This window comes from Fringilla coelebs, assembly GCF_963513975.1.
Source record: "Fringilla coelebs genome assembly, chromosome: 5".
In the NCBI taxonomy this organism is placed as follows: Eukaryota; Metazoa; Chordata; class Aves; order Passeriformes; family Fringillidae; genus Fringilla; species Fringilla coelebs.
In genome coordinates, this window is record NC_140033.1 from 22533297 (window position 1) to 22560842 (window position 27546).

At 41.6% G+C, this 27546-nt stretch overlaps 1 protein-coding gene across 1 annotated transcript in view; it reads right to left on the reverse strand.

Annotated features, from left to right (window-relative positions):
- The window catches only part of PTPRZ1 (protein tyrosine phosphatase receptor type Z1), a gene marked incomplete at both ends in the record, with an annotated part of 129725 nt that extends 117171 nt beyond the window's left edge, over positions 1-12554 (reverse strand). The window contains one exon of the mRNA XM_084206122.1: positions 12497-12554. Coding sequence (XP_084062248.1) covers positions 12497-12554 — 58 coding nt within the window. The remainder of the gene's footprint in view (positions 1-12496) is intronic.
- Positions 12555-27546: the final 14992 nt, after the last annotated feature.

Sequence of the window (27546 nt, forward strand, 5' to 3'; positions counted from 1 at the left end):
TTTTTTAAACATATCCAGGGAGGGCGACTCCACCACCTCCCCAGGCAGGCCATTCCAGTACTTTACCACTCTTTCTGTAAAAAAACTTTTTCCTAATATCCAGCCTATATTTCCCTTGGCACAGCTTAAGACTGTGCCCTCTGGTTCTGTCAGCTGCTGCCTGGAGAAAGAGACCAACCCCACCTGACCACAGCCACCTTTCAGGGAGGTGCAGAGAGTGATAAGGTCACCCCTGAGTCTCCTTTTCTCCAGGCTCAACACCCCCAGCTCCCTCAGTGGTTCCTCACAGGGTTTGTGTTCCCAGCCCCTCTCCAGCCTCGCTGCCTCCTCTGGATGCACTCAGGCGTCTCCATGTCCTTCCCAAACTGAGGGGCCAGAGCTGGACACAGCACCCAGGGTGTGCCCTCACCAGTGCTGAGTGCAGGGGAAGGGTGACCTCCCTGCTCCTGCTGGCCACACCATTGCTGACACAGCCAGGAGCCACTGGCCTGAAGGGTGACCTCCCTGCTCCTGCTGGCCACACCATTGCTGACACAGCCCAGGAGCCACTGGCCCTCTCGGCCACCAGGGCACGGCTGGCTCGTGTTCAGGCAGCTGTCACCAGCACCCCAGGGCCCTTTCTGCCTGTCCAGCCACACCATCCCCAGCCTGTAACACAGCAGGGGGTTATTGTGGCCAAAATGCAGGAATCAGCACTTGGACTTAATAAACTTCATCTGATTGGGCTCTGCCCATCCAGAGAAAGCAACTGTTCCAGCTCTCCCTGCAGAGCCCTTCTTCCATCCAATACATCAACACAAGCTCCCAGCTTAGTGTCATCTGCAAATTTACTAATGGAAGACTCAATCCCCTCATCCATGTCATCAATAAAAATATTGAACAGAACTGGTCCCAGCACAGACCCCTGAGGACACCACTGGTGACTGGCCCCAGCTGGATGCAGCACCGCTCACCACCACCCTGTGGGACGGCCACCCAGCCAGTTCTGAACCCAGCACAGAGTGCTCCTGTCCAAGCCCTGGGCTGCCAGCTTTCCCAGGAGTGTGCTGTGGGAGACAGTGCCAAAGGCCTTGCAGAAGTCCAAACAGACAACACCCACAGCCTCTCCTGCATCCACCAGGTGGGTCACTTGGTCGTAACAGGCGATCAGGTTGGTCAGACACGACATACCTCACTGAAACCCACGCTGGCTGGGTCTGATACCCCGGCCATCCTGTAAGTGCTGTGTGATTACACTCAGTATAAACAGTTCCATGACCTTACCGGGTACTGAGGTCAGGCTGACTGGCCTATAATTACCAGGATCCTCCTTCCCACCCTTTTTGTGAATGGGTATTACACTGGGCAGCTTCCAGTCACCTTGAATCTCACCAGTGAGCACGGACTGCTGGTAAATGATGGAGAGTGGCTTTGCAAGCTCATCTGCCAGCTCCCTCATCACCCTGGGATGGATCCCACCTGGTCCCATGGATTTATGAACATCCAAGCACCTCAACAGTTCTCTGACTGCCTCCTCCTGGATAACAGGGGGACCATTCTGTTCCCTGGCACCATCTACCAACCCAGTAGGATAGTTATCCTAAGGAACTAAAGACTAAAGACATTTCTCCCACTAAAGACTGAGGCAAAAAAGGTGTTAAGCACTTCTGCCTTCTCCTCTTCTGCAGTTACTGAGTTCCCTCCCATCCAGTAGAGAACAAAGGCTGGTCTTACCCTTCCTTTTGCCATTAATATATTTGTGTAAAAATTTTTTACTATCCTATACAAAAGTTTCCAAATTAACTTCAAACTGAGCTTTGGCCTCCCTGATTTTTTTCCTACATGCCCTAGCAACCCCCTTCAATACTTCCTGAGAGACCTGACCCTCTTTCCAAAGACAATACATCCTCTTTTTATCCCTAAGTTCCTTTGAAACCTCATTGCCCATCCAGGCTGGATGTTTGCCTCGTCAACTCATCTTTCAGCACATAGGGGCAGTCTTCTCCTGTGCCCTCAAGGTCTCAGTTTTGAAGCACACTCACCTTTCCCAGACTCCTTTGTTTCTAAGGGCTGCTTCCCAAGGAACTCTGAATAAGTCTCCTAAATAGGTCAAAGTCTGCCCTCCAAAAGTCCAATGTAAAAATCTTATTGATCTTCCTCCTGATTTCACCAAATATTGAGAACTCTGTAATTTCACGATCACTATGCCCCAAGCAGCCTCCAACCACATCTCCCACCAGCCCATCTCTATTTGTAGTCCCTCCCCCGGTGGGCTCACTCACCAGCTGTGACAAAAAGGTGTCCTCCACACCAAAAACTTAGAGTTCCAAACTCTAAGAACTTCCTGGAATGCCTCTTTTTTGCTGTATTAAGTTCTCAGCAGATATCTGGTAGGTTAAAGTCACCAACAAGAACAAAGGCTGGTGATCCTGAAATATTCTCCAGCACTCTCCACCTTATGCAATAAGCTATCCACTTCTTCTTCCTGGCTGAGTGGATGATAGCAGACTCCCAGTAGAATGCCAGCCTTGTTGGCCTTCCCCCTAATTCTTACCCATAGGCATTCAATTCATCATCATTAGTTTCAATACCCATGGCATCAAATGCCCCCCTAAATAAAGGGCCACCCCTCCAACTCTCCTCCCTTTCCCATCTGTCCTGAAGAGCTTGTAGTCATCCAGTGCAGCACTACAGCTATGTGAGTGATCCCACCACGTTTCTGTGATGGTGACAACCTCACAGCTTGGCTGTTGCACCATGGCTTCCAGCTCCTCTTGTTTGTCACCCGTGCTACATGCAATGGTATACATGCACCTCAGCTGGGCTACTGATTTCACCCCTAAACCAGGCTTACCACGTTTGAGCCTGCTTCCAGAGAGCCCAGCTGCATCGCCTTCCCCCTTCAAACCCAGTTTAAAGCCTTCTCAATGAGTTCTGCCAGTTCATGAGCTAAAATCCTTCTGCCCTTAACAGAGAGATGGAGCCCATCCAGTTCCAGCAGGCCAGGTGAAAAAAAGTTGCCCCATGATCAAAGAACCCAAAAATCTACTGATGACACCAACCCTTGAGGCACTTGTTGCTTATGTAGTCTCTCCTATTCCTTTCATAGTTTTTCTCTGCCACCAGAGGGACTGAGCAGAACACTACCTGTGCTCCTGCCCTATCAACCACTTGACCCAGTGCCCTGAAGTCCCTTTTAAGAGGAGCCCTGATGCTCCTCTTTTCACTCTCATCACTGCCAGCCTGGACTTTCAGCAGTGGGTAATAACAGAAGGCTGAATCAGCCCAGGGAGTCTCTTGGTAATATCCCATACCCAGATCCCAGGGAGGCAACAGACCTTTGACATATGGGGCCCCCTGCTCCTCCCAGAAGGGAGTCACCCACTACAACTACCTTTCTTTTCTTTTTAATGTTAGAGCATGATTGGGAGGCTCACTGGGCAGATAATTTTCTTCTACATCATCTTGCTGACCCTCTGGATTCAGGAGCTCATACCTATTCTGAAATGGCACCTGGGCAGGTGAAGGGGCTTGGGGGAAATTTTTATTACCTGCCTGAGTAGGGACCCATTTCCACTCCCCTTCATCCACCAGGTGTTCTCCTACTGCCTGACAGTGGGAGGCATGGGAATCCTCTGACTTCTGGTGGGCCTCCCCCCAGGATGGAAGGGCTGAACTCCACCCATCTCTTTCTGTTTAAATTTCCCTATCACACCTTAGTCTTTCAACTTCCTCCCTAAGCTCAGCCCCCAGTGAAAGGAGATCATTCACCTGTTCACACCTCAGGCAGGCTTCTCCTGCAATGCCCCCTAGTACCACAGACAGGCTCACACACTCTGCCACAGGAAGGAGCCTGGACAGTCACATCCGTTTTGGAGGGTTCTATTTTGCTATGTACACTTTTACTAACTGCAATTTTTCATCATGTAAAAACCATTGCTAACAAAAAACCCAAAACCAACCAACTAACAACACACAAGAAACAACAAACTAAAACCCCCACTAGCGGGAGGAAACCTGCAGCCCTGCCTGTGTGAAATGCTGTGCCATGCCATGCTCCTGTTTGCCCACTCCCATGATTAGGAGCCTTCTTTGAATTTCCAGTATAAATTTTCACATTGCCAGCTTAAAGTCATTTGGGTTTGTGTTAGCGCTACCCTAAAACTTGTACAGGTACTCTGGAACTTTTTCTCCTTGGTTTTTTGGGTTTTTTTTTTGTTGTTGTTGTTTGTTTGTTTTTTTTTTAACACGAAGTGTATTAGAAAAAACCCCAAAAAACAACAAAAAGACAGTTTTTCTGCAACATTGCAAGATACATGAAATGCAAAGATAGTGACCAAAACTCAAAAGATATCAAGGAAGAGGTAGGCACAGATCACACAAGACTCTCCCCAAACTCTGTGCAAATGACAGGTGGATGGGTTGTGTGGCCAGTGCACCATTTAGAATGGCATACCACAGACAAGTAACTGGAGTGAAGCTGGAAGAAGGCTCTTGGGCTGCCCAGGAAGTCCCAGCCTGACAAATTTGTTAGTAATCATACTTAGACATGCCTATCAGAACAAGACTTACCAAAGGTACTGAAAGAAATAACTGGCATACCCTTGAAACTAAATTACTTTTTTAAATTACTAGAAATAGATCAAACACAGTTGGTCAGCTTGGGGATGGAGCTAGAAGAAAAATTGCCCAGAGCAATATTAGGTCCCTTTTATAAAGCCAGCTGTTACTCTGATCATTAGCTATTTAGTCTCAGCAAGCAGATGTTTTTCTTTTTGGGAACTTCTGCTGAAATCATGGAGTTCAGCATATAAAGCAATTGAAGAATCAAGTCTTTTTTAAAATGCTGATTTTAAAGGCTTATTTTTTCCTCAAAATATTTGCTGTAGCTTTCAAAAAGCTTTCTGTTTCTTCAGTATATGCTGCCCCTGCAGAACATTACAAATTTATCTTTTTTAAGGATTTTTTTAAGCTTTGAAAAATGGCATTATTTTTGGAAAAGTGTATTCTGAAGCATTATGATAAAAACCAGTCTAAATCTCAATGAATTCAATAAATCCTTCAATTTTCTTTAGGAAAATATTTCATGTGGTCTGGATAGCTTATTAAAAAATATCTGTTCCAACTAAAGAATTTACCATGACAAGAAAATTTTAAATGAGTCAGGAATTCTTTGTCACATTCCGTTACAGAATTTACAAAACCCTGTCTTTCACTAAGATACATTTGATGTGATTTATTTTTATGCAACATTCTTAATTTATAGGATTTTGAAGACCAATTTTTTGAAACATGATTTTAACACAGTAAAAGTACTCTGGACATCTCTTATTTTGCCCTTTCGATGTTACTGTTTAACCACCTCTTCCCTGCTTTACTCTTATCCTATCTCAGCAAACAGATAAATGAAGCAGTGAAGATGGATAACTTTTCAAATGTTTATATTTTTCTACTACTTTATATTTCAGCCTTCAAGTAATCCAATATTTAGCAGAAGTTTTTTGGCAATGAGGATGACAATTCCCAGCCAGATTACCAACAGATATAGTGCTCCCAAAAACTTCTAATGAAATCTCTCCCTGGTCAGGTGAGAAGTCCTAGTAGCTTCATATAGAAATATAAGTTGCTAAATGCAACCTGCACATTAGGATCTTTCATATTTCAATATCACAGAGAAAATTTCAAAGTAACTACATTCTTTATATTTAGTGAAACATAAAGGATAGTAAAAAACCCCAAACATGTCACCTTGTAGGTCTAACTGGATGCTGTAAAAATCTAGATAAGGAAATAGTGCCTTTTATATGGCAAGTAGCCAAACTACATCTAGCCTATTTTTTAGCTGCTGAATCTGAAACTGTGGTGCAAAAGATGAATCCAATAGCCTTGACTTCAAAAAAAATTCAAGTGCAAGACAGCTTTCAGAGAACTACCCACGTGCCAGGCAATAGCAGTAGGCTCCAGGGCCCTGAAGGTCAGGCTGCTCCAGGGGCTTTAGGTGATCTAAGCAGCTGAGTGCAGTAACAAGCAACCGGCTTGCCCAAGTGGTACTCAGCTGACCCGGACAGCTGATGTAAAATGATGAGTTTGTGAAAAAACATTTGAGCTTTGCCCACCTTTGAGAGGTTAGTCTTTCAAAACTGTAGCCCAGAGTTCCCCTTTTTAAATAAGTATCTGGAACTATGAAAGAAACAAGCAAAATCTGATCTTTTTCAGAGAACAACCAGAGAAAAGGCAGGGGTAGTGATTTATGCATTGCATCCAGCAAGTAGATAATGAAATACTGAGTAGGAGGAGGCATGAGAACTCATATTTCCTATCTTGCTGTAGCATTGTACTAATTCAGAATCCTTACTCCGGAAGCCTGAAGTGGATGCTTACGGAAGAGTGAAAAAAGGAAAATTTATATGCTGGAAAATTTTCTTCAAACTTTTCCGGGGTTCCATTTCCAGCTCCAAAAACTCCTGAAATAGATGTGGTTTCCAACTGCTTAGCAACCCTCTTTCAAGATTTTGCCCAGAATCTTCTCAATTTATTTTTTTTTAATTTAGAAAAATAAGCTTAATTGCTTCATATTACACAAGAAGTATGAAAAGTCTTCTGATTTGACAAAACCTAATGTTTGGAGACAAAAGACACGGTTCAAATCCCTTTATCTCAGATCAAGCTTTCTCTCTAGACTGTCTGGGTAAAAGGCTTCAGTGACTGGGCTACAACATGAGAAGGTGGCACAGCCACCACCTTGTCCTTTGTCCTGAAGAGAAGTAGCAGCAGCCAGACCGAGACACCTGATTCTGTCAGCAGATATTTAGGGAAGCCTTACTGACTTCAGGTCCAGAACGTCACCTGAAAGGACATTTGCATGTGGATCCAATGAAACTTTGGAGTGAAAGAGGCACTGAGATGCACACAATAAGGACAGGTAAGGCACATGCAGGAGAGGGACTATAGCTGCCTGAACACTTCCTGGAAGCCATCAAAGTATAAGCTGAGTCAGGGAACATTTTGATTGAAATTTTGGGTTTAGACACCTAAGTTCCACAGGCATCCTAGTTCCATTGCTGAGCATTCCTCAGCAGATGTAGGACAGTACTTTCACCATCCTTGTGACTTTCACCACAATAATGATTTCTGAAATTAACTAACTCAAACAATAGCTCCTGGGGTCTTCAAACAGTAATGAAAAATACTGATTTGTAGGGTGAAATATAGCTACTTCCAGTGGATGAAAGAAAACCAAAGCCAAGTATGAGCAAGATGTAGAAGGCAACAGGAGCTTTTGAGACACATGCCTCATCTGAAAAAATCTGACCCTCTCACACACTGTCTGCTTTACTTAACAAGCCTATTATTTCACCTCTATCAGAAGGCACATAATTACCAGCCAGTGATACAAATAAACCCTCACCTTGTTTCTAAAATTTCCAGTTATTTCCAGTTTAGCTTCAAGACTGAATGGACCAACATCAGTAATTTGTATTCAACAAGCAACCTGCACCATACCTTCCTACAAAAGTATTCTGACACCAACAGCTCCTCAGCAACCTGCAGGAGCCAAGTTTCATTTATAGTCGCAGCTTCTTTGAAATATTTGCCATCTTTCATTTAGTGGATCTTGTTTATTTAATACTGTAAGTCCTTTTCTTCCTGTAGATTCATCTTTCTAATACAGAAGGCTTGACATGTATTCAAAAAGGTAACTTTTGTCTTTATGGGAAAAGAAGCTTATTGAATAGCCAAAGGATGTCTTGTACAGGAAAGCCACATAAATGGTGCAAGAAGCTGTGAGAACTGAGCTGTTAAATGGGAGCTGGGGGCTCCGGAACTGCCACAGACTTCCAGGCCCTACGGGGAATACTGAGAAGCACAGCACATTTGAAGAGGAATTGAAATTGTCAGGGAAAGAACAGAATCTGTTCACCCTTAAATTCCTAATTAGAGATCTCATAGTGGGAAGTGGCCACTTAAATGATGAGCACTGAGTATCTAGGGAATAGCCTTCCTTAAGAAATGGGCAAGTGCTATTTTCATAAATTAACATCCTAATTTACAATACAGATTATAATGACAGTATTTTCAAATTACCATCTAAGTTTTATACATATTATTTAGTTTCTCTCCAGGAATCCAGATAGAAGGGTAAATTCAGAGATGAAGTAAGGCCAAATGCAATTGAGAAAACTCTCCTTATAAACTGTATTGATTCCACATTGAAAACTACATAACTATTTTAGATATGTCCTACAGATGACTAGTATGCTAATTAAATATTTGGCTAAACTGACATTAATTTCAAAATGCCATTAATTTTGTCACTTTTCATTCCTGCCAGTATTTGAACCCAAAATAAATCCATACTGGATATTTAGATTTTGATACATATAAACAAATCTCTATGGTACAAAAATGCATAACTTATATATGGCCACAATATAGGTGGTTAAAATAGAAAATAAATCAGTTCTAAAATTCTCATTTTCGTTTTAGCTCTTATGCTTTAGATATGGCAAGATTAAATGTCTCCATAGGAGCTAGGTATCATCATCCATAGGAATATAAAATCTTAAGCATAAAATGTGCTAAAGCATTAGAAGTAGTATACATTAATATTACTGTGATGTAATTCAGTTTTAAGTGTGCCAAATAACTGGCCTACAAAAATATTTCCAAAATAAGAGATCAGTGCAAAAAAGAAGGATCTGACCCACAGTCCTTTAATAGTCTAAGGGCTTACTGAGTCCAAATATGTGGACATGAGAATGAACACGAAATGTGATTGGATTTGGGAAGCCAAAGGGGTGCTCTGCTTTAGATTCTCATAATTTTTAGTAGTGACCTTCCAGTAAAGAGCACAGAGAAGTTGCTTTCATGTTGACAGTGAGCAGCCTGCTGCCTGACAGCTTGGAAATACTGTCCTGATGTCAGTTGTGTAAGAAAAATAAGAATATTTAGGGAATTATAACCATCTTTGTGCAAATAAAGTCATGGCACAGGGATGCCAGAAACAAACTAAAAACAAGGGATCTTTTCTAGATTGTGAGAAATTAAACTGAAACACAACTAATTAAGCAATTCATAGATTAATGAGCTGCATTTTAAAAGGCAAAACCCTAGTTGAGGCTGGACAGTGACAGCAGTAGGACACAGATTAGCTAATTCTAGAGACAGTTTTTATTTTATTTAGGGAAAATACCCATATATTTTGCTAATGAAAGCATGCAATATTTTTAACTCTTGCCTAAATATTTACAGTTCTTTGACTCAAATTTAACCACAATTACAGTCTAATTTGTTAAAGTATCTTCCTTTTTCTGTGAACATTTTCTTGCCTACACAGATTCATAAATAGTCTACTTATTGAAAAGGCTCCAGATATTATTTCCATAGGAACAATGCAACAAAAGGCACAAAAAAGGGCACACCTCATTGACTTTCAGGTTATATGGAACACATCAGCAAGCCAGGGCAGATTTTCAAAGAGTACCTTTAGTCTGAGGCAGGCTGAAAATTACAGATTCATAAATTTCTCATTTAAAATAAAAATTAAAAAAACCAAGTGAATTGTCCATGCAGGGTTTGGGTTTTTTTCCCCCTTTAATCTCAGTAAAAGAAAAAACTTAATAGGAAATCTCTAACCACACAATAGAGTTCACAAACAATGGCATAGGATTTCTTATGAGCTCTTGTGACTGAATAGCATCTCACTCCACAGGTTTCACTGGACTTCCCTGAACAGCACTCACTGAGAGTACTCAGGTAATACCCTGCTCCATAAATAATTACATCAGTACTTGATGTAATCAAGTTCCTTGGCCTCAGTAACACTGTGAAGGAAGGTGCTGTTCATCACTCAGCAGGGATATTAGAATTAAGCTCCTAAGCATTCCTTCAGTAAGGCAAAGAATGAACTGTCACTGTCTTGTCACTTCCAGAAGAACTTTCTGCCTCCATCTGCTCTAACAGTTTATTCCTCAGTGAGGCTGACTTGGCTGCCTTGTCTTTTTTGGACACATATGAGACAGATTTCCCTGATTAATCTCCCAATGCCAACAGCAAATCTCCCAATCAGATTCTCTGGGAAGGACCACTGATAAAGCTCTGCACCAGACCAGCTAAGCACTCAAAAACATTTTTTGAAACTACAAGCAGATGAGGCTGGGTTCTACATGTTGCCTAGCCTCACACTAATAAGCATAGGCTCCACAATGCAAAGGCAGATTGCCATGCTCTCCAGCACCAATCCATTCACAGAGCCCTGGATCTGGTTTCTTCTGCATGGAAAATGGGAAATATTTAATGGTTAGAGCCAGATAGTTCCATCCAGTTCTTCTCTCTCACCAAACCCTTGGAACCATGCATTGGTGGTATGCAGTAATTTATTTTATATTTTATGAAAAAAACCCCAAACAAACAAAAAACACAGAAGAAAATTATATCAGGATTCTAAGTATTTGTTTCTATGAGTTAATGTTATCATATCATAGCATATTTGTAACAGAGAGGTAATCAAACAGGAACATATTCAAATGAAATCTGCTTAAATCAATCTAATAGCCTGTGCAGGGTGTTCATTCTTGGAAACAGTCATAGTGTTGAACACACTGACAAGTCTAGCTCATGAGTCTTCAGAAGGATGCACCACTGAGACCAAATCAATCCATCACATCTAGAAATGGGCTCCTCTCCAGGTCAGGTTTGAAAAAAATAATGTATCCGTGTAGAGAAACAAAAAGTTGCTGCACTTAAATCTTATGTATGAGTAGAAAACCTTTTCCCATCCTGTCAGATCTTGTAAATTCATGAATGAATATTACATATAAATGCACAAGTACCCAAACCTTATATTACATAAGACCAGCTTATTTCGAATAGGATGCTAGATTAAATTATTTAAAAAAACAAACAAGCAAACAAAAAAGGTTACAAAATTATGTTTATGTCTTGCATTGCTTCCAGTGTGACAGGATCACCTGAATAGGGAAGTTCTTTCCAAAATTTAATTGAGTTGTATTACATTATGATGATATTATCATATACTTGATCTGTTCTCAAACATTTTCATATACCTCCACACACACGTGTAAAAGCACCTGCTAATTTTTTTTTGTTTAAACAGATTTGGGAGTACATCTGATTTTAGGAAACAGGTTGTCAATGTAAGAAAGACATTATTAAAACTTATCAAAAGTTTTATAACAGACCATTCTTTGCCATAGTATAAACGAATTATTTGAAGTAAGAGAATTGGGGCAAGCACCCTATTTTCAGGAACAGGTTAGTTTAAAAGTGACATTAAAATGTTATTAATGCCTTTATGAATATGATACATTTTAACTGAAGATCAGTTACATTCATTATGTTTACAGTTGAATCATTCCGCAGTATTTTCTGAAAAGAGGCAAAAACATTCTTCCCATAAAATAAAAAAGTAGTTTTCCCTAACTAGCAGAACTTGGTACTAAATTAGAAGTGAAACCTAACCCCGATCTTTGTTTATAGAGCTGCATGGTTTCAGAAGCAGCTCCACCTATTGGGTGACAAATGTAGGTTAGTGACTACTTTGTCACCGCAGACCTATTGTAAGACTGGTTTTGTATACAAGGAGGCAAAGCTCCCAAGTTCCTCATACTTAAATATGAGCAGCCAACTGGTATTTTCTAGTGATCTATTTAATTAGAACTTATAAATTCAAAACGACCATTCAACAGGATACAAACCCGACCACAAAAGCTGCCAGTGTTTATTTGATGAAGCACTTCTAACAGCATTAAGTGACTCACGCGGGTTATAATAACCATCTTATCATGTAACAGGGAACGGCATGATTTTTAGGATGCACTCCAGTTGCACAGGTCTTCATGAGCTGAAAATGAATTTGGTTATGTAAGCAGTCCTACGATCATCTATATATGAATCCATATTCTGTATGCGGGGTCCCACGTGAATGACCGACTCGTATTTTGCATGGTTTAGAGCATCCACTGACGTTACCCGTTCAGGGAGAACGAGTCCTTTTTAAAGCGAAATTTTGCACCATCCCCTTCTCTTCGGAACAGTTCATGCGAGACCTTAAAGTAACATCTCACATCCATCCCACGTCCCCAGAGATGATCGACATCAGCATTGCTGGGAATGGATTTTCTCTCTCCCCCTGTCACCGGCGCACACCCGGTCCCTCCCCCGCGGGTGCCGGCAGCCCAGCGGGGCCGGACCCCTGGGAGGGCTCGGCGGGGCACGCTGGGGGAGCAGAGGCAACGCGGGCTGGCGAGCCCCGCTCGGAGCAGCGCCGGCGGTGCCGTGGGGTACCGCGCATCCTCGGAGCCCGGCGGCTGAGGTAAAAGGGGTAGGAGAAACGCTCCCGCCCGTGGTGTTGACAGCGTGTTTTCGCGGTGTGGAACAGGCACGGACAGCGCCTGCATATCTATGTAAAAGGGATCAGAGAGACCAAAACCCACCGGAGCCGGGGGAGAAAAGTTGTTCCGAAGCCCGAAGATGAATTCATGCAGAGATCACTCACCCACTCTGAGGATACAGATGAGCTGGATGCAGGCAACCAAGCGCCCGAGAATGAGCATGTCCAAATCGTCCCCCGTCTCCTTCCAACTGCCTGCCTGCCTGTCCGGCTGTCTCAGCCTCCTGCCCGCCCGCCGGCCTCCGCGGGCTGCTGCACCTCTCCCTCGCGGGGATCCGGCTCCGCGCCGCGACCGCGCCCGGCGGCCGCCCCCACGCCGCGGGCGGGCGGGCGGGATCAGCGGCGCTGGGAGCTGGCGGGGCCGCGGCTCCGCTCAGCGCATGGCGGGGGCCGCGAGTGGCTGCGGGGGAGCGCGGGATGTGCGGTGTGCCCGGGCGGGTGCGTGTGCGCGGGTGTCCGCTGGATGTGTCTGTCGCGACTGTGTGTGTGTCGTGTGTGTCGTGTATGTGCGCGCCGTGTATGTGTGTGCGCACGGGGGGCGGAGACCGCGCTCCGCTGGGCGGGCGCGCACGTGTGCGCGCGTGTGAGAGAGAGAGAGAGAGAAAGAGAAAGAGAGAGAGAGAGAGAGTGTGTGTGTGTGTGTGTGTGTGTGTGTATGTGCGTGCGCGCGTGTGAGAGTGTGTGTATATGTGTATGTGTGTATATGTATATGTGTGTATATGTGTGTGTGTGTATGTGTGTATATGTGTATGTGTGTATATGTGTATGTGTGTATATGTGTGTATATGTGTATGTGTGTGCGCGCTTGTGGGTGTGGGTTGGGGCTGCGTCTGGGGGGTGTTGTGCGCGGCGAGTGCAGTGGCGCGCACCCGCGGGCGGGAGGAACAAAACCTCCCCCCGCTGCTAAAAAGCAGGAGGGAGGGAACGGGGGCCTGGGTACCGAGAGGGGTTCACACCGCCGCGGGCAGAGCTTGGCCCCGGGGTCGAAGACTGGGACGCAGCTCCGGCGCTGGCGGAGGGAGAGCGGCCCTGCGCGGGAGCAGCCCCCCAGACACCGCCAGCCTTCCCTTGGCGTGGGAAGAAAAGTTTATTTCTTTAACAAGCTCTTTCTTTATAAGAGGCGGAGACGGGGGGGGGGGGGGGGGTGGCTCTGGGCTTCTTGAGGTCAAGAAGGTGCGCGGCCGATCAGTGCAGCCTGGAGCACACCGAGGAGAAGGTCCTTGATGGAGGCGATGTCCCGGACCGTGGGTCGGGGCCCGGCTGCGGGCGCGCACCGCGATGGGCAGCCGTGGGAACGGGCGCGGGGCACCGGCGGCGCTGGGAGCGGAGCCGCCTTTAAGGAGGTGCTGTTTGCCGACTGCTCCCTGCCCCGGGAACCGGAGGGTTTGCGTGTTCCCTGGGAACTGGAGTGCAGCGGGGGAAGGGGCTGGAGCCGCGGAATATCATTATCCGACCGAGAAGTGGGTCAGGGCGCAGGCACTGGCACCGTTTCTGCGGGAAGTCAAAACAAAACCAGAAAAAAAGAAAGCAAAACCCACCCAAACCAGAAGCGAAACGTGAAGGCAAACAAATACAAGGTCCCGCGTATTGGGAAGTGCGGGCTGGCGGCCGAACAGCGGGCCGGGGGGATGCAGAGCAGCACGCGTGAGCCTGGTACAGGGCCCCAGCTGAGCCCCCCTTGCCCTGCACGCACCCCGATCCGGCGGTCGGGGGGGGGACCCTGCCCTCTGAGTTGCGCCTGCCTTCCCACGGCCTTCCCGCGCCGAGCTGAGCTCTCATGGGAAAAGATAAATAGGGGCTGGAAACACCCCTGACAAACACAAGAGATTTTGGGAGAGTTAGATGGTACACACGGTCCTCGGCTTCATCCCAGGCTCGCCGAAGTGCAGCCCAGGAGCCGTGTGAATGCTCCCTGTGTTTGTGATACTGTTTGCATCCGAGTGAAGCGGTCTATTCTGCACGGATGTGATGCGACTTTTAATGGTGAGCAACTTTAAGTGCAAAAACACTTGCTGCTTTATAGGTACCCTGCTCCACCGAGCCTCTCAGTCCTCAGGCACAGGGGCTGCATCTGCCAGCTTGTCCTTCAAAGAAAACAAATAAACCATTCTGTGTGTTTCTCATTTCGATTTCCACCTGGCTCTACCTGGCTTTTTGGGATGCTTTGAGCTATCTTGACATTAAACAAAGTAGAAAATTCAAAATGAGCAAAAGTTAGAGGAGAAAGTGCCAAGATGCTCAAGCAGTCAATTGTATTTGGAAAGCAGACTGAAGATGTGTCTTCTGATGCAAGGTCAGCATCTTTCAGGGTACTACAGTGTAAATACAATAGGGGTTGGTTCATTAGGAGAAAACTTGAGTGACAGTTCATGTTAAATGGACTTTCAGCATCATGGGAAGTAACAAGCTTCATGTGCTGAGCTCCACCAATAAAAACTATTTTAGGATTGTCCTAAGGGAAAATGTTAAAGATTTTAATCAGCTGATTTTCATTTTATTGAATGAACCTAAATGCCAGCAAAAAGCTATAGTGATTTCCAAACCCATACATAGACAAGCATGCACAAACACACTGATACACATATGGAAGACAAGATACTAATACAAATAGTTCATATATTTGAGATATACTCCAGCTCCAACACCATTTTGCAACTGGCTTAGTTTTGCAGTAAGAGTAAGAATAATACCATATTGCATAGCAGTATGCATAGGTATTATTGTAATATACAATATATTGTAATATACAATATATCATTGTAATGTACAGTATGTACATTACAATGTACATTGTAATGTAAAGCCAGAGCCTGCAGTAATGCCTGACCCTCAGACTATACCTCTGTTTGGCCTTTCTCTCAAGATGATAGGTAGATAAAACTCAGTTGTGTTGCTTCTAAGTATGCATGAGCTTGTAGCAACTTCTAGGTTCCTCCTCTATCCATGTTGTAACCAACTTTTGAGCAGTTTGATGACTTTTTAATTGCCAGGTGCTCAGCTGTGGCCAGCTGCTCCCTGGTTTGTGACTGTCTGACAAGACTAAAGGATGTCCTCTTAACAGCTGCTAACATGATTAGTTGCCCAGGTATGTGCTGGAAAAGCTATAGATAGGTCAGTGTATTCCTTTCTTACAGTGTTCCTTTAAGAATTCTATTTTATTTATGCTGTGAGTAAGTTATACACCCTCAATGAAGGGTAAGCACAGCATTCATAGAGGGCACTACTGTTTCCTAGTCTTCCACAGTAAATTACTACACAGGGAGAATCTGGACTGACATGGTGATAGTTAACTTTCAGTAAGTAATACACTATAATATTTTACAAGGTGAATGATAACATTTAAGACAGATCACCAGTGAATGTGTTAGACTCCGTAATTTCAAACCTTTACATCAAAATATAGTCTCCTTAAAACATGGCCACAGATGCCTACACTAAACAATTCATCTGAAGTTTTATAGCCTATAATACAGAGATAATTAGGATGGATTAGAAGGCTCATCTCTGGCCTTTCACTGTGTGTGCATAGCTGGTCAGAATAAGAATTAAATTATAATATCCTGTTGTGATAATACTTTACAGCTGCTTTGAATAGGTGTCAGTGGTTTAGAAAAAACACAGGACAGAGGCCAAGTACTATAATTCCCTTCTGGTTCTTGAGCTGAGGAATGGCTAGGAAGAGAGCTCTCTATGCTCTAGAGAGGGTGACACTTCATCTTTTCCCTCAGCTGTCAGTTCATGATGTTTTAGCTTGTACTGTGACAAGCCAAATTCACAGAAATTAGTATGGAAATAAATGTATAAAGAAAATAATTAACAAGCTCAAAACATGATTTGTATTACTGCTTCCTCTTTCTCTTCTATGAAGTATAAATAACACAGAACATGTCACAGAAACAAGCAGATATGAAATGGACTTGTAGCTAAAATTACAGATTTGTTTCTTTAAAACTCACTATTCTTATTGATGACTTAGCAATGAAAATATGACTTATTTTCCTCAGTCTACTGTATAGTAGATATGCTGGGGATTTTCATAAAGCTTTTTTTAAGTACACAGTATTTCTACTTGTACTTTTATGAAACATTAGCAAATCTTGATGAGAAACTGTTCCCTGTTTAGTTACTGTTTAAAACTTTTCTCCTTTTGAAAGGCTTTTCCTTTTGCTTTCAAATTTCTTTAATGTTCAACTTTCTTTTCCCACCTAATGTTAAATATTTCCTTCAAATCGGGTTGTTTTATCAATTTCAGCATTTTTTGTCAGCCTAAATGAACTTTTTCTCAGTGTTGATACTGTAGTTTCCTTTGTATTGTGACAACCTTGTTAATTTCCAGAATGAGTCATTCCATGGTTCCTTCAGCTTTTTTTTTTTTCCTAGCTCTAAGTGCTTTATGGGTGTTTTTTCACAGTAATGTCAGTTTCTTGTACCATTTATCTTCTTTTCTTGTTTTCATTTTCAATAATGTCTTTGATATTTGTCAAATCCATTTTTGGGTTTACATGCAGCCTCTTCTCTTCTCTTCTCTTCTCTTCTCTTCTCTTCTCTTCTCTTCTCTTCTCTTCTCTTCTCTTCTCTTCTCTTCTCTTCTCTTCTCTTCTCTTCTCTTCTCTTCTCTTCTCTTCTCTTCTCTTCTCTTCTCTTTTCTCTTCTCAAACCCAAATGTACATTCAAAATATTAAAAAGGTGTGTTAAAACATGTGTTGTCCTGGCAGTGTCTGTCACTACCACCATTAGGAATATCATGCACGATACAAAACCAAAACCCAAATTCATTAGGAGTCATGCTGAAATCAAATGTGTCAGATCTGTCTGGTTTTCTTCAGAGCACTTGCCTATTGCCATGGGTGTTTCATATTGAATACCCCTTTACATGGAGAAGTGTTAACACAGGATCTCAAACTTTTGTTTTAGTAATAAGATACAAAATGAAAGTAAACCTACTGTCTTCATCTACCTCAAATTTGTTCAGCATATTAGAGCTTCAAGATTATTCAAAACCCACTGACAGGTAAATAAATTTCTTTTCATATTTTGAATGAATTCCATTTTTGCACTAAGTCTAGTGTTACTTTCATTTTTTTAATTGGTCTGACGCATAACTTTCCCAATTCATCTGCCTCCAAAGAGGCAAGAAAAATGATGACTTTAAAGCCTTTTTTGTCCCTTTCCTAAAAGAGAAGATGTAACCCAATTTGGTTTCCAAAGCTAAGTAAAATGGCAGTACATGTATATATTTTCCTCTCAGGAAAAGATCAAAACTTGACAGTTTGACAGGAGCCAGGTGCCATCAGACTCTTGGAAGGGTTGTGTGAGAGACAAAGTCTATTCACATAATCTGGTTTTATTATTTTACTTCTCTCTAAGAACCAGTTGAAAAAAGCTGAACTGTTAGATGTACTAAAAAAAGCAGGGTTTAAATCTGTTTTTTTAGACAGCTATCTGTCTGGCCTAGCCATGGAAAAGACTTCAACACCATGCCTTCTGGCAAAGCAAAGCAAAGGTTTATGGGCTAGAAATTTTATGTACTGCTTTCTCCCAGCTTTACCAGGTGATTGTGAAATAAACTCCACATCCCCCTACCAACTCTTGTCTTTTTTGGCAAAACCAGTCTCTTGCCTAGCTGATTCATTAAGTGCCAAAAAGCTGTTCCTTGTTAAGTCTGCTGAAGGATGACCTTCTAACCCCACTGTGTATCGGAGCAGAGAAATTATTGTGTGGGAGAAATAAGCAATGATGGACTGAAAGGCAAATTTTGAACATTTTGAATGTATATTTATGTACACACACGCACACATACACATACATGCATGAGCACTGAGTCAAATTTGTCTGCATTTCCTTCATACTTGTTTTTAGCTGTTTGATCACAATTTACCTCTCTGTTATGTGGCACTCAACACTACTACTCAACACCACTGCTACCACTCAACACCTCTTATGAACAAGTGTTTCCAACATATTTATTGAAGGTTGTTTCTGCCTTTTCTACATAGAACCTCTCTGTAAAGAAGGATGCACCACTGGCTGAGTTTCTGACTATATTTTCATCTCTGTGGGAGCCATGGCCATGTTATAAAAATGTTCTTACTCCAGTTGCAAATCTCTTCCTATGTTCTAGACTAATGGATATGCCTCTAGGGACGTTTGGTTATCTTCCATCCTGCTATGGAGCAAAGAAATGGAAGGAGGAAATGAAAATAACATTTCACACTCCTGTTTAACATTCCTATTAATTTCTGCTTGGATTATTAAATGTAAAACTGGAAACAGATAGTACAGCTTTGACCACACTGTCATATCATCCCACTGCCTGGTTACCTGTTAGCAACACAGTAGTTTCCCGCAGAGACAGATAAGGCTAAATCCTGAAATGATAAATGAAGAGTGGGCAGGAGTGAATAATTTAACATCCAGTTCCCTCCCAGTCTCCAAACACAAGGTTATGTGACCTTCTGGGGTGTTTAACTTTTGCTCAACTTTCTATGGAAGGCCAGGTAGAAGCTGGGACAGTGGCAGTGTGCAGATCCTCTCCCAGCTCCTCTGCAGCCTACCCAGGCACTGAATTTGGCCCTTCACTTTGAGACACATAAGGCTCCCACTGTCCTTCATGTCAGCCAAGCAGTGTGCTGTGCCTGCAATTTCACATGTCCCCTTCTCCTCCTGCTCTTATTGCTGGTATAGCTGTCATTACAGAGTGTAAAGAGGCATTTTCTGTGCCAGCAAAGAAACTTCTCTCAGTCAGTAACTGCAGAATAAGGCACTGTTTTCAGTGGTGTTGATGATTAGAAGGCTCTTTTTCTCCTGCCTTCTTTTAAAGATAATGTACATCCTGACAGGAAATTTGGACAAACAAAACCAAAATGTATATTTTCAAAAACATCAATCCAAAATGCAAAATTCCAGTGCGTGCTTAAGCTATATATTAAAGGCATGCATAGACTTAAACAGTTTGTCATGCAGACTAAACCCCATTCCTACATATGCAGCAGGCTTTGTAATAGCCATTTAATGGTAAATAATAAATAAATAAATAAATCTTCCTGGAACAAGCTGAGATCTACTAGGTCAATTCCAGCCAAAAGCAAGCTGGCATATTCACAGTACTTATCCAACAGTTTTTCCTATGCTGATGTCACATTTATCACTTTTTTTCTCTGTGAATTCTGTGAATTTGGTGGCATTCTTCTTACAGCAAGTGCTGACCTACAACCATGATAGATATGACCTCCCTGGAACAATTTATCATTATCATCATGCTCCGGTAAGCGTTGTTGATGATGCTGCACAGAGGAGTTTTCAAATCATGCATACTGAATGATAGGAATAGTTCACTGCTAGAAAATGAAGCATGGGAAGTTTTTTTCCTTAAATGCATGTTTATAATATTATTCCTATTTTTTGTTTGTCATTTTTTTTTCCTATAGCAAATTATAGCACATTTACAATATATGTTTCGATTTTAGCTGGAGTAAGAAGATAGATAGATTATGGGAATGAATTTGCATATTGTGACTTCTATTATTTTCATAGCTTTAAAATATAAGTATGTTTGAAATCTGTTGTTCAACTGGGGATAAAAGTACACAAAATGGCAACAGAAGTATGCTGGTATGCCATAGCCCATATAAAAAATAGCAGCTATTGGTCAGTACTCAAGGTATCCACAAAAAAAAATTCACAACTCTTCCCTCGTATGACAGTTCCACATGTTGCTACTTCATTGATAGGAAGAATAAACAGAGGCAGATGTGTTAGATTCTAGTACATAGAAACAAAATACACAAGTTTCCCAAGTAAGGAAAGGAATAATTAAACAATGTTCCTTCTTAATTCTAAAAGCATTTATGGCAGTCATTCCATTGTAAAGACTTTTAGGATCTCAGAACCTCTGTTGTTAGAAAAGGAAACTTCTAATTGAACAAAATATTATCAGAAAACATAGACATTTTTTTTGCTACTAAAAACTCAAAGCTGCCTATCAACTGTGGTAAATAAAGTATAAAAAATTTTAATATACGCAAAGACGTGTGACACGTATAGAAAAGAATTCTATATCTTAAAGGAAAATGATGAGATCTGAGATTGCTCTTGCCACTCACTATTTGGTATTTGGGGTTATGATAGACAGTTGTATGAAAAGTCTTGCTCAGTACTTGGTAGATGTCAAAAAAAAGGCAATAATATTCTTAATAGAGAACAAAACAGAGAACATCATTACTTATGTCACTCTGTAAATCCTCTCCTTGCTTGATGCTTCTAATTATGACTGAAAAAATTCCTCCTTAAAAGTCCTTAGGTTCTGTTTGGGGTTTCTTATTCCTCACCACACATCTTCAAATACCAAAATTTTCTTCTCTTAAGAACAGCAACCTTCTCCTAAGAGAACGTCAAAGATGAGGTGAAATGGCTTCTAAGTTTAGGGAACAAGAAGGAAGACATTTGAGGGACAAAAAAAAAGAGTCTGAGATTCCTCATTCTGGAAGAGAGACATCCCATGACCGAGGTCTGTAGAACCAGATCAGACCATGAAGAGCAAAGATGGGAACTGCTTACTTGGCCAACAGGAGGAGGCAGCAGATGAATCCAGCATGAGCCAGGTTCGAAAAGATTTCAACCCCAAAGTTCTTTCAGTGATTAGATACAGGCCTGTGAAGATCTTGGGCAATGGTGTTCTGGTTTCAAATGTATTGATGAGAGTTCAAGGACTGGCCAACAAGAGTTTAGAAGGTTACTAAATACACATGTGCCATCAGTCTTAGTAAATCTGAACTCAGGATTAGTCAGTGGTTGCAGGTTACCTGGGGCAGAATTGTGTACCAGTTCTCTTTTTCTCTTTTGTGGGGAACTACCAACCACAGGAGAAAGAATGGTTACTTTCTCTGGGTCAAATAACACTTTTGGTTTAGATTGTTATAGGTTTACTCTTCACAGACAGCTGAGACCTTTAGAGGTCTTGTTGATGATGGGTGTGGCCCTGGTTGATGAGAGAAACTATGATGTATTTCAGTATGCTGGGATAAAAAAGGTAATGGTGCTTACCATCAGATAATCAAAATATTCTGACTGCAATAAAAAGGTGTGCCATTAGGTTATGCTTTTATCAAATGTCATTTGCTTAGTTTAAAATGCATCTGAAAAAATGTAAACATGTCCGTGGAACTAAATTTCAGGAAAACCTAAATCCTTAATTAAGTTTTACCATTAAGGTAAGGGTTAGGGACCAATTAAGTGAAAGCTAAGCAGCCTAGTGTAAGGTGTGCTGGGAGATAACAGAGCCCTGGCTTGAGGTTCAGCTAATTGAATGTGGCACAAGACATTTTCTTTTGGGACATAATGAATAGCAGAGTGAGAAGCTGTCAGATGCTAGAAGTAGTACTGTGAAGGCTGGCAGTGTTTCACAGTTGGTTAAGGGTAAGTTACATGAGTTGAGGGCTGATGAAAATTCACAGTAATTGGAGGGCAATAGTGGCATCTTTTGGGGAGAGGAAATCAATGTCAGCAGCACCTAGGTAACAGTGTCAATAAACTTTTGTAAGGTCAACCAGGTAACTATCAAAACTACCAAATTTGAATGCATATATATAGTAAAACTGGGACAAATGGGGAAAAATAACCGAGGGTTGGTTTATTGTCAAGAGGAATACCCAAGAAGAAAGGGTAAAATCAAGGAGGATGGGAGAACGTGCTTGGGAAAATATTGTTGAGGAGCATAAACATGCTTGCATATGTGAGCAGGTAGTTGGTCAATATGTATTTTTTTCTTTGATCAAGCTGACTGAAACATTCCCAGCTCATAGTATGAATCAACACAAGTGTGTGAAGACCCATGTGATTTCTTGGATTATGATTTCTACTGTGATCTTTCACTGTTTTGAAATATTGAATAAAATGATTTGGGAAAATGATTAGAGTCAATCCTTAGTGCCAGATTACATTATTTCATCCTACATCAGTAGTCTTCCTTGTTTTGTGGTTATCCTTGTAAAGCCCATGCTGAATTCTTGGTTCTGTTTTTCTGTGTTATATTGTCTTGATGGGAGGGTTGTAATTTGCAAGCAAGGACATGTAAATGTAAGGGCCTCCAATATGACTGTGCTCCCATTATAGGACAAGGAGACCTGGCCAGTGTCTTCTGACCAAATATCAGTGAATGCTTTGCAGGATATGTTGAATATCTCTCTGAATGCCATTGCATGGCTCAATTGGGATTTGACTGTGAGAACTTAGAAAACTCACATACATGGAGACCTCTGAAGGCTCAATTCAAGTTCCTTAATAAAGGCATTTAGTGCTATTTGAGAATCTGAGAACCTCAATGACCTGCGCACTGTACTGTTAGACTGGCCTCAGGACTTGGATGAGACTTACAGCTGTAAGCATGAAACTCATTCATAAAGCAACTTGAGTGTGATCAGGTGCATGGGTACATGTGCTCAGTTATCATCTTCAAGCTGAATATTCTCCCTGGTTTGTCACCTTCCGGGAACTGCTCGGAGCTAAATCCCCAAAGGAGTGTCAGTGCATGGGTGCTGAGTTTCATTCCATATTGCCTTCAGATGTCTGGCTCTTGGAGAAACATTCATGGGCTGAGGTAAATTCTACATCTCTCAGAGGTTAGGGGTGGGCAGACATTCCCTCTTTCTTCAGATAAGTACCTATCCTTCCTGCAGGACTGACTGACGTGTTGTCCATGCACAGTCAAGGATGCAGTTCTATTTGGCCTCCTCCTTCTTCCCTGGTGGAGAGGAGGAGATATCTTTCACCCTGCTGTGGTGCTTGGCAGAGCAGGATTTGGGCACTTGTAAGATAGCTGGGAGAAAGCAGGTAGTCTGATTTAGCCAGAAATAGGAGGATAGAGGAAAGGCAGACTTTCTGCACTGTGTGGTGACTGATTGTGTAAATGCTGTGTGTGGGGAAGGGGGGCTGCCATGTATGAGAGTGGAAACTGAGATGTCATCAATGAGATGACAGAAATGTGCTGGGGAAAAAGGAAAGATGTGATACTTTAATGGAAAAGGAGGAAGAAATGGGCTATTCTTGGACTTGGAGCAGAGAAGCATAAAGTTGTCTACTTACCTGATGAAAGAAATTGTCTACTTGTAGCAGAGGTGAGCAAAACTGTAGCAGGTCCTACAGCCAGATCTGGCAACCATGGCTGCCAAGGCTTAGCTGTCTTGTCTAAGTCATCTCTCAAGTCATCTCACAGGCAATTAGCTCACTTCTGGAAAGAGCTGAAGGAGGAAATGGGCACTTTTTGTGTCCTAGCTGGAGCTCTCACCTAGGCAATAATAGGATGCTCAGGTCCTCCATTGCTTCTGCAACATTTCCTGCCTCTTTTCATTGCCTCAGCTTGCCTGAAGGTCCTGAGACCCACTAAGCTGCATGAGTGGTTTTGTGGGTTCTACTGCAGTGTTTTTCTGCTGTACAGGTTTCTGTCTGCTCAGGAGAGATACCACTGCTAATCTGCTCACATGTGGATTTTTGGAAGTGAGCTCTGTACAGACAGCTCAGTAACAGTATTTCAGACAAACACAGCCTGTGCAGCACTTAGTGTCGTTTGTGGCAACTCTGAGCTCTATTTAGATTAAAGTCTTTCTGAAAAGGAAGATTATTATCAAGATACTATACCCATATCTAGTATAATTATATATGAAAGTAGGAATACTCTTGTTGAAACATCTCCCATTTAGCTAAATTGTTATTAATAGAAGACAGGGAGGCTTAATAAGTGGGATTAGCACACATGAGTGGCTACACTAATGAACTGTTAGCATAAATGAAATACTTTGAACTTTCATCATTTGGAACAAATAAGCTTGTTCATCTCCTGAGTGATTTTTGAATATACCAAAAATACCCTTCACACTTTGATGTGCAAGATAGCTACTTTAACAGGGGAGGGTGGAGAGAGAGGTGGAGGTTTGTATGTGTATCGGTGTGTGTTTATCTGTGTGTAGTACAGCAAGCTCCCACACTATTTACTTGTTTTTGAATTTTGTAATCTCAAACTAGATTTCAGACTCCAGAAACAATCAAGAATATGGAAAAAAGAATTTGGACAAAACTGCACGTTTCTTCTCCTGTGACCAATGTCACCAGAGTGGTGTGAGCTGCCTGTGCACTCCAGTTCACTCTGAGGGATGCTGAGCTGGGCAGTCAGTCATGGGAAGGCCTCCCCATCTTCTGACTGTCCTGAAGTTGGAAGTAGCCTTAAAGGACTTGCTATGTGTAACAGTGTGAAAAACTCCACAACTAGAACAGACTGTGAAAAACAGGTCTCTTTTCCCATACTTTTAGAGTATGTACTGAAAGCTTCCAATTAAACCAAAGACTGGAATAACATCCGTGGTTTACTCTGTCAACTGCTGAAATCAACTGAAAAGGCACAATTTACATTGTGCAGATATCAGAACTCAGAATATCAGAAAACAGGGTCACATGTCCAATAGTTTTTGTTAGGATGTAGGTAAGTCTCACCACCAATTTTTGATACCAACGAGCATATTTGTCATGAAATTAATGATTTTTTGTAACTCAGATCTCGAGGGGCTGGATTAAGTCCAATTGACAGAGGCAATAAATGTGCAGTAGCTGTAAAACATCTTGGCTTTTTACTAAAATAACACTTTTGGATTTCCTTGGTATACACTGTAAGTAAATGACTGAATTTGAAATATTTTGCATTCAGTTTCTTTGTACTCAGAGCATTAAATAACTGAGGGTTTTCATCTCATAGCTGTTTTGTCCTCCCCACTTTTCTAGGGCATACATGATTGCTGTACTAGTCAGATGTCTGTGAAGCACTACAGTAACATAAACTGTGATGCCTTAAAATGCAGCACTACTACATCTTTGTAATAAAGGTGAGTTCAAATTTAAAACATAATTTTGTAGCATTGGACTGTGCCTGCCCTACATAGGACCTGCTGCAAATTATTCTGGGAGGCACAGAAATTATTCTTCCTCAGTACAGATGGATTTTTCTGAACAGAACTGTGAAAAAAAAAAAAGCCTAGATGACTGATATATGATGTTTTACAACTAGATGACTGTTGTAAAATCCAGCAATCCTTCTGGCATAGGCTTTGTAGTTCTTCCTCTAAGTCAAGCCTGGAATAAGAAGGCCTCTGAAAATACATATAACCTTTCTCTTCCTACTATTTCCTACATGATCTACATCACCCCCATATAGCCCCTTCCTTGTGAGGAATGTTCTCACAACATTCAGGTAGGACAATGACAAGGACAGGAGCCTTGTGGATAAGACAGTCCTTGTCCAGTCCCAGGGTATATCTGTAAAAATGCACCACATGTTTTAGTTATGGGGTTGACAGTGCTGTTACAATAGATCTCCCCCCTCCAAAACTGTCTTAATTTCCATTCAAATAAGAGTTTTGAGTCTTTACAGAAGGAAAATCCAGATTGTATTTATAGATCTTTCATGGGATACAATGAGGATGAAAGCCTAACCTCTAGCAGAGTCAGTGGTAAAATTGTTTCTGAGAGTTCATGGTTTAATTGACTCCCCTGTACTTGATAAAATACATTTGTGTGCTACAGGTTAAATTTCTTTAGTACTTGGAGACTCCTGCTGAGCTTTGAAATTGTTAGTAGAATTGGTCCTGCCCTTATGCTTTTAAATGCTGTCACTTCCTTCTGCCTTTGGAGTCCATGGGCAAAACAAATGTTTTTGAAAGACAAATAGTAGATGCAGAGAAATAATACATAATGAGATATGTTGTTCTTTTTTTAACAGTGATAAGCAAGAAAGATTAGAAAAAAACAGTGGTGGAATGATTAAAACTTGTATCATCAACCATAACCTAACCTGTGCCCCCCCTGAAATGTGCCTGTTTTTCTCGCCACTATCTCTTAAATACCACAGACAAACAATTATATCAAGTTTGTTTTGGTTTTTGTTTGTGTTTTTGTTTGTTTGTGGGGTATGGTTGTGTTTTTGCTTGGTTTGTTTTTGATACTGACCTTCCAAAACAATTCTGGAAATCTTCAAAGGAAAAAAATAGTCTTGAATTGGGTTCATGTATTAAAACACGGATTACTGGAAGAGATGAGGTCCCTGAAAATGTCTGACTAGCCCAGTACACACTCAGGCTTTGGTGTGTAATTTGTCTAGCCTATGTAATAGCTTCAAGGATATTAAGAAGAAGAAGGATATTCCCTCAAAAAAGGAGCTCTTGAATCAGCGTGTTGCCTCTACTGCCCTAGTAGCTTCAAAAAACATACCTGCATCATGTAATTCTAAAATCTTTAGAAGTTCAGGAAAGAAATAATTCTTAATGAAAGAACTGATTCTTAGTGAGTAAAGGAAAGCCTTCTGTAATTTATTTTTATGCCAAGAAACAGATTTTTCTCCTAGTGCAAACTTATTAAAGGCAGTTTTCATCCAAGAATATTCAGTTGTTGGTAATACTTGTGCTGTTTCTCTATACATGAAAGAAATATTTCAGGGTGCCTGTGAAATCTGTGCACATTTCAGCAACTGATTCCAAATTTAATGAGTTTTAAAAAGCTTGGAGCTGCTTTTGAGGAATAAAATACAGCAGACTGTGATCTTTTTTTGAAAATCTTAGAGAAAAAGTTGTATTCTATAAATTGAACAGAATTTCACTCCTGTGAAATTCTGTAGAAATGCGTAGAAAAAACCTCCCATGCAGGTACTTCATTTGATTTTCTTTCAGCTGGGTAGTCTGAATAGAATTAGTATTAGTGAGATGCTTCAGCTGAAAGTTGACAAATGTGTATTTTTTAAGCCTAGTGTCTCACTAAAGGCCAAACTATGCAACTCTTTCTCATGCTAATGAGAAGTTGAAGTCAATGAGATTTGACATGTAAGTGCTCAACAACTTCATAATCTTGCCCTAAATGCTTTTTCTTTGATAGATCTCTCTCTCATTGTCTTTGATAGATCTCTGTCTCGTTGTCTTGCTGTCTCTCTGTCTATTGAAAACAGGTTATCTATAAAACTTTTTCTGGTGATACATTGTGAAAAGAGAGCTCAGTAGCCTTCCTGCCACTTTTTGAAAGCCTGTTAACTGTACATATTAATTGCTGTTTGTTCCCCCTTCATTGTAAATACAATTCTATGCTGATATTTCAGCTCCATCTGACTATACCAAGCACCATAATATCAA